The following is a 7,873-nucleotide window of genomic DNA, read 5'->3' on the forward strand; positions in this document are numbered from 1 at the left end:
CCCCCTCTCATTCCCCCTGCTCTGGCGTGCCCCCCTCCCATTCTCCCTGCTCTGGTGTTACGAGCCCCTAAACCGGATCCATTAGACATTTCTCTGAGACTAAAGCTACTAATGTTACCATGGCAACTCCCAGCAGTGGGCGGAGGCTCCACGCTGCTTCCTGTTTATGTCCAGTATACCAGGACGTTAATGAGATATGAGGTTCGATGGTGTTAGTTTAAACAGAGATTAGTCCTTCTACTGGAACTCTTGAAAACTAAAACCTAGAAATGTAAATGTAGCCTAGAATACATAATCATTCAGCGTCCACCAGTAAGTGTTGTGTCATGGAGTTTGCACACTAGTTGGATCCGGCACACACTGCAGTAAAAAAAGCTCTGCGGTGGTTCCATGGCTTAATGAATCACATAGCTTCAGCTAACGGGGTTAAGCTAAGCTAAACACACCGCCTGCAAACAGTTTGGTCATCATTACCTCGTCCTTAGTTACAGTGCAAACAGTTCTCAGTCCAACCACCAAATCAAGCTACAAAATGAACTGCCCTCCTCCATCCCAGCATTTAGAGCAGGCGAGGAGGAGAAAAAGGACAAATAGGATCCTGTGTGTGTTTAAAAGATTTTACAGAAGCTACACTTGTTAATGCACACACAGTTATTGTTGCTGTTGTCTCTGATACTACTACACCACATCTTATCATCTACATGCAAACCACTGCCTGAAACAGGCAGAAGTATTCCAATCCTGTAGGTTACTCAAGTAAAAGTACTCATACCACACTGCAAAAATACATCAAAAGTCCTGCGTTGAAACTGTTTGGTTGAAAAGGCGTATTTTTTTCTTTGAAAATAATACTTAAGTCAAATTATGTAAGTATCATCAAGAGAATGTAGTTATTAGAAGATGTTAGAAAGAGTGAAGGATCTAAGCAGCTGTGTGTTTCATGGTCTCATCATGTCAGCTGGACCTGGAGCCCTTATATTGTTGCTAGGTTACTCTATAATAAACACCAGATTATAGAAACTACATGGGGTTAGTGTGCAGGAATCTTACCGTGGAAAAGAACTAGGAACTAAAGGAACTAGGAACTAAAGGAACTAGGAACTAAAGGAACTAGGAACTAAAGGAACTAGGAACTAAAGGAACTAGGAACTAAAGCTGTCAGATGAATGTAATGACTCAAGTTAAGTACAAGTACCTCACCAGTACAGTGTTGGAGTAGATGTACTTTCCACCCCTGCCAACCAGCAGTGGTGTCCTTCTTCCGAGGACAGATATTGGGTTCGGGCGTGGCGTGGCCGGCCCGGTTTTAAGCAGTGCTATATTGTGACGTTTGGCTTCCCTTAAGCATTCATGAAAGCCACTCAGAAGGGCTATTCCTGTCTCGTCACTGGTCTGCTAAAGTATATAGTGTGTGCTCTTTGATATTGTTAATTATACGGGCCAAAGCCCTGCACGGCGCTCTGTGAAAACACTGACTGGGCTTCCTGGTTTTGTTTTTGCTCTTCTTTCAGGAGGATGTGGGAGATTTAAGCAGACACATGGGATTCGGGTTGTGGTGGGTTTGTTTTACTCCTCAGAATGTCATATCAGGTTCAGAGGGGACAGCGAGGTCGTGGGGTTGAGGGGCTCGCACCATAAAGGGACGTCACCCCGGCCAGCTGTCACGGTGCGTGGTCATGTACCTCTGCACCCCCTGCGCGGGCAGAGAAGAACCGGTTCGTCTGTACAAACATCTGGATGATTCTTCATGCACAGACCTTAAAAGTGCTGTATGTAGGACTGTGAGGATCCAGAACTTAGCCAAATAATTTCAACATCGATAACTTCTCAGTCCCACAGCACAACTGAGAACACTTTAATATCTGTTCTTTTATGGCATGTTATAGTGTAAATAGTAAGCAGATGAAGATGGGTTTGGGATTATTTGTAAAATGAATGTTACCTTAAACATCTGTATTTGGGTATTGTTTTGCTGTGTGGATTCTTTGTTTCTTGTAGTTGGATAGATTGTACACCATAGCAGAACATTTTCCTTAAATTTCATGAAATGGTGATATGCTATTCTATCTTTTGGGGAAAAACACACAAGCACACATACACACACAAACACACACACACACGTAACTCAATCCTCATGTGCAGGAGAACCATGCACACACATTTCACAATCTACAACCAAGGTTGTTCTTACCGTTCTCCCGTGTACCCAGGGCTGCAGAGACACTGTCCAGTGGCCAGCACACAGAAGCCATTGTTGTGACACTGACATTCCTGGGAACAGTTCTGTCCAAATCTCCCCTCTGGACATGGCTGTCCACACACTGTACCCTGCACACAGTAGCCACAACTTACACACAGCGTCTCCAGTATGCTGTTCACCATGTGACGCTTTGAACAGATGCTTTAATGGTTTCTACGAACCGATGTGCCTCATCCTGGACACAGCTCCCTGGTCTGCAGTGTAGTTTATGACTTCAAAGACAAGTTTCCTGAGAATAATGCTAAGCTCCTTCCACATTATGACCTCAAGGTACTGATTGCAGGAGACGTTGATATGCATGGCGCCTATTTGAATCTCTGGAACTCTTTTAAGTTTATCACCGCCTCTCCTCTCCTCTGGTTCAGCTCATCCTGACATGTTATCAGAGCGTGGTCCTGAACACCATCTGTATTCTGCTCGTGTCAGGCCCAGTGTGCTGCTACATTCTGATAGGCCCTCAGTGGGATGTCACTGTCTAGGTGTATTCATTTCAATTTATTTTTCGATTTTCGATTTATTATCTGTTACATCTATCTGTTTATTTGTATTTTTGTCTTAGTTTATTTTTCCTGGTTTTTATGGCGGAAGGAAAAGCCATGGAGACCTGCTTGTGTGTATCGGGGGCGGCCCCAGCTGAGCCCCTGCAGACTTAAAAAATTAATTTAATTACCGGTCTGCATGTGGCAGGAAATAAACAGCTGGTTGAAGCCAAAGAGAAAACGTGTAGATGTTTCATCGATATACACAAGGCACGAGAGGCCACTACCGCTAAATTAGCACCTCTGACCACCTCATAGTTTATTAACAAGATTGGGAACAGTTTAATGGGGGGTCTGTGAGGGACAACGGTCTGTTTATTATGGTGAAGGTCTACACCAAGATCACTGGAGCAGAAAGCCCTCAGCTCTTTGTGGGGTAAACGAGTTGGGCGGCGCGATGAAGTTCCTGCACGGAAAACTAATCAGTATGCAAATTCTTTCATTCCTTCAGCCATCAGGCTCCAGAACACAGTCTTCCCACTGGCATGCTGATTGTTGTTGGCGTTACTCTTGTACTTATTTATTACATGGATGAGATATAGTGTGAAAATGAATCAGGGAAAGTGTTCTGAATCTGAATATTGTTAATTCCTTTGAGGTGCTTTTGCCCATGTAATATCCCTATTTGTCCTAGTGAATGTGTGACTGACGCTAACAATGCATACCATCCATCCTGAAGGACAGGAGCACTCTCCAGTCACATGGTGACACACTCCTCCGTTCTGACACGGACATCTCTCCTCACACTGCTGTCCATGTTTACCTGGAGGACACAGGGCTTCACAGCTAGCAAGGAAAAAAACAGCATCCCGTTAATATGTTTCCCATTTAACCAACAGTCCAAAGCTTAATAGAGCCAGGGTGCATACAGGGCCATAGCTAACATGTCTTACAGTGAATTAGACTAGCGAAGGACCGGTTGAAGGGGAAGGGTTACTGAATGAGAGTGCCTTACAGAAAAATGGCCAGAAAAAACTAAAGACACCAGATGTCCATAAGCATCTCTGAAACCCAACCTGATCACATGAGACACTGGGTTACATGCACGTCCACTACTATTCTGAATAAGAAAATTCTGAATTTGATACAGGTCATGTCGACAGTATATTCTGTTCCAAATAAAGCCTTATCCGAAATTTAGTACTTTTCCGATATAGCCACAAAGTCCTATTTTGCACGGCTGCATGCATACTGGAATATTATTGGAATGTTCATTTTCCTCATCCATGTCAAGCTTGGATGGAAAAAAAAGGTATGCGTAAAGGCTTTAGGCTACATACACATTATTGTAGGCCCAGTTGATTATGCAACTTCATTTTAAACAAAATATATTGTAGGGGGTCTCTCCTCTATCTCTCTTTCAGTTATGGGGTCCTTGGCATTAAAATACCTTGGAGACCCCTGCACTAGAAAATCATGTCTTTGGAAAGACAGCAACATAGAATTCAAAACTGACTGCTACCTAAGCATAAAAAGTGTTTCCCAGTATGCACTGAGCTTCTACTTTAATGCCAATATTGGGATTAGAAACAGGAAACAGATTCTCAGACATCCTGTCCTCGGACTTACAAAGCTCCAGTGTATCCTGGTGAGCACTTGCATTCTCCGGTCACATGGTGACAGGCGGCTCCATTCTGGCACTGGCATTTCTGCTGGCATCCGTTCCCGTAGGCGCCCACTTCACACTGGGCCTCGCAGCGCCATCCTCTGTACCCAGGAGTGCAGATGCAGGCCCCGGTGATGGGGTTACACAGAGCGCCGTTCTGGCACTGACATCTGTTACTGCAGTGGGGACCCCAGTGGCTGCTGTCACAAGCTGAGGGAAGGAAGGGAAATAATCAAGATTAGTGGAAGCTGTTCCACACGCCACAGGACACAGGCTGTGGAGGAAGGTCTGGCCATGCAAGACTACCGGTAAGCCATGCTGGAAGTGTAACCTGGATCTCAAAGTGGATCCAAGAGTAAGGACACCATTTTGTTGGATCTGCTTCCAAAGTAGTCCAACTGTGAATACTGATGGAAGGATGAGGCTGCTGTTGGCGATAGGTGCTTTTCTAAGTTTTAGGGGCTATTTCTGTATTGATAACCAAGCCATGAAAAGGACAAAACCAACAATGTGTTAGTCCATCTCTCAAAAGTCCCATTTTCTGTCTGTCTATTAAAAAGATAAACAGCTGTATGTTTCCCTCTGCCTTTTGGCTTATGGTCAATATCTCCACGAAACACAGTGCAGAGACTTTTTTTGTTTAGAAGCAGAGAAATGCCCAAGGTCTTACAGGCGATTGAAGGCCGTCCAGAAGCTGCTTGATTGTTAACCGTGCATTGAATTACTATGTCTTTGTACAATAAATCAATAATTATGAATCCATAAATCAAGTTACATGATGTTCCATATCTACACATGTCATCAAAGTAGCGTTGTTCTGATTGTTTAGCACGGTAGTTAAAATCTGGACCTATCCAAAGAAGGTCTGGCAACGGGAGAATATTAATCTTCATACTCTTGAGGCTGAAAGCCAAGCTGGCTCCTCATGACTGACATGAAAACCAGCTGACTGCACAAGCAGGCCGATACTTGATTACTCCCAATCAGTGTGTGGCTAGGCGGGCTGTGACCTGAACCCACCTCATTAACCCCTGGCTGTTGGAGTTCAGCCCTAATCAGACCACACCCTGTGTCCATGAGTCTGGCCTTCCCATCACCACTGGCACTGGCAGCTTCGCCATGTGTAGCCACAGAGACTGGTTAACCTGAGAGGGGCTGTTTAGTTCTAGATGTCTTTCATCACGTCGCGTCACATATTGCCCCAGCCAACGACTGGGGGCAGAACAGGAGGGAGTCCCAAAGGTTTACATTAGAGGCCCGGCCTTTCATTATGGGACCCTGCGTCATGGAAGTCTATATTAAGTTCAGGGAAAAGTGAGAGTTTTCACTGCAAAAAAAAGCCAAAAATTGAAGGTTTAGATAAGGACTTTATAACTTACACTGTATTTAACTGTAGCGCTGTCGTCAGCCAACTGCTAAACAGCTCGTTAGCCAGATTAAAAAAAAGTATTTTTTCATCATTTTGGCCAGCATGTGTATGGGTTATGATAACATCAGCTGTGTTGGAAACTGTTCCCTCATTCCCTCAATCACTATTCCCCATATAGTGTTTATTAAATAGGGAACTATATAGGGAATGACCAAATAAGAGTTCAGACGCACTGAAAGTATTGTTACATCAGTAGATACTCAGAAGGAGAATGGTAAAAGGTTGTATTTTATATATGGTATATGTTACATTTCCCATTTACATGTCTGACTGCTCATGTTTCCGATCCATCACACTTCTTTTAGACCTCAGCAGAGCTTGGGCAGGCAGACCTCATGGTAGATGAGAAAACTCCCTTCAAAGGATCATTTTTCACATTTCTGTGGACAACAAACTTCCGAGCAAACATCAACCCCTGATGAAGACAGTGAGAGGATTGAGAGCATCGGGAAGAGCTCTCAGTGGAGCTTGAGTTGAGTTTCTTCTTAGGCTCCTGTTTCCCATGTCAAGAATACGTTACACTCACTCACAACAGATAATATGAGGACATTACTTATTGATTTGTCTCCAAGATTTAAACCAGTTGCCAGTATTTTGGCTCGCCTGTCAATCCTCAGTCCAAACAGAACTCCATAACTTCATCTCAATCCTCAACCAACATCTGGCTTTAGATTCCAGAGCTAATAGCACAGTGGGCCTGCTCCATGATAAAAAGGCGTTCCCATGTGTTGGCTCCTGCCTTCTGTGACGGACCTCTGCAGCTGATTGTGGTTTCACTGCTTCAACTAGAATATACACAAGGCAGCTGCAGTAAAGCTAAGGGATCGCAGTGACGTGTCCTCCTGGTTTATGGACAGATGTGACTTTATCCTGGATTTGGGTTCTCGGTGCAGAGAGCAGATGCTTCAGGAGCAACAGCAGCAGAGAGGGACTCAAGGGACTCATTGAAGTCTTTTTCAACCTACCTAAGAGTTTGGTCCTGAGACAGAAACAGGTCTCAAACATTTTCTCCTGATGTGTCCGCCTAAAAAATGACACTTTAGTATCAGAATGTTCTGGAGATTTGTGGCTTGTGACAAATGGGTCCAATATGTACTTTGGTGACTACTGGGCGAAAGGATTCCATAATCATAATCTGTGTTCACTTCTCTCATTGGAATTGACACACTCGGACCTGCTGCTAGTCTCCTAAAGAGACGGGGCCGTGGAGGAGCCCACGAAACACTGATCCAGGAACCCACTCGGTGTTGGGGTGTCTGGGTTCTAAACTGTCCCAATTTTGCTGAGCAAGGCACCATAGCAACCATCAACACCACTAGCTCTAGCTGTTTGCTGCTTCCTGTTTGTTGCTGGAGGGAGCGCACCCATTGGTTGTTGACTATGTTCACGTGATCTAACTTCGCTGCCAGGACTTCAAACATATGATAACATTAAACCCGTTTGGTTTAGAAAGAATTGCCGGGACGGAGATTTATGACCTTACAACAAACAACGGAGACGACGGGAGACTCTCAGGAGTTCATTCCAAGAGTGGAAATTAGTCTGCGACAGTGAAATCGCTTGAAAAGTTGTTTGGTGTAAGGTCGTCATAAGACAAAATTGTAACATTATAACAAACATGATAACCGCCTGTTATAAATGAGTAGATGTTAATAAGACCCGAGTCGGTAATCATCTGGCCTCTATGCCTTTGGTTTTCCAGTATATGATATCTGATGTCCAGGAGATTGGTTGTAAACTCATTTAATTTAATTTATTATTTTATTGGCCAAATTGGCCAAAAGGCTATTTTTTATCCGCTGTCCCTGGACAAATCTTAAAATTGTCTCCCTAAAAAACAACAATAAGAAGATTACAGTCACCAATACAAATATAAAAAGCAGTAAAACAGGTAAAAACTCTTCAAGTCCAGTTGATAAATACAGTGTACAAGTTTGCTAATACAGACATTAGGGTACTTTTTTGTTGTGGTGGGGCCCGGCTGACCGTGAGTCTGTCCTTTTTATTTAATTTTTGTGTTTTTGTTTTTTCTTTCTGCC

At 43.8% G+C, this 7,873-nt stretch overlaps 1 protein-coding gene across 1 annotated transcript in view; it reads right to left on the bottom strand.

Annotated features, from left to right (window-relative positions):
• Positions 1-7,873, bottom strand: part of megf10 (multiple EGF-like-domains 10) — a gene marked incomplete at its 5' end in the record, with an annotated part of 33,534 nt that overhangs the window by 12,619 nt on the left and 13,042 nt on the right. Inside the window, 3 exons of the mRNA XM_034896968.1 lie at positions 2,192-2,328; positions 3,465-3,585; positions 4,369-4,615. Coding sequence (XP_034752859.1) covers positions 2,192-2,328; positions 3,465-3,585; positions 4,369-4,615 — 505 coding nt within the window. The remainder of the gene's footprint in view (positions 1-2,191; positions 2,329-3,464; positions 3,586-4,368; positions 4,616-7,873) is intronic.

The sequence above is a fragment of the Etheostoma cragini genome, chromosome 16, assembly GCF_013103735.1.
Source record: "Etheostoma cragini isolate CJK2018 chromosome 16, CSU_Ecrag_1.0, whole genome shotgun sequence".
Taxonomy (NCBI): domain Eukaryota; kingdom Metazoa; phylum Chordata; class Actinopteri; order Perciformes; family Percidae; genus Etheostoma; species Etheostoma cragini.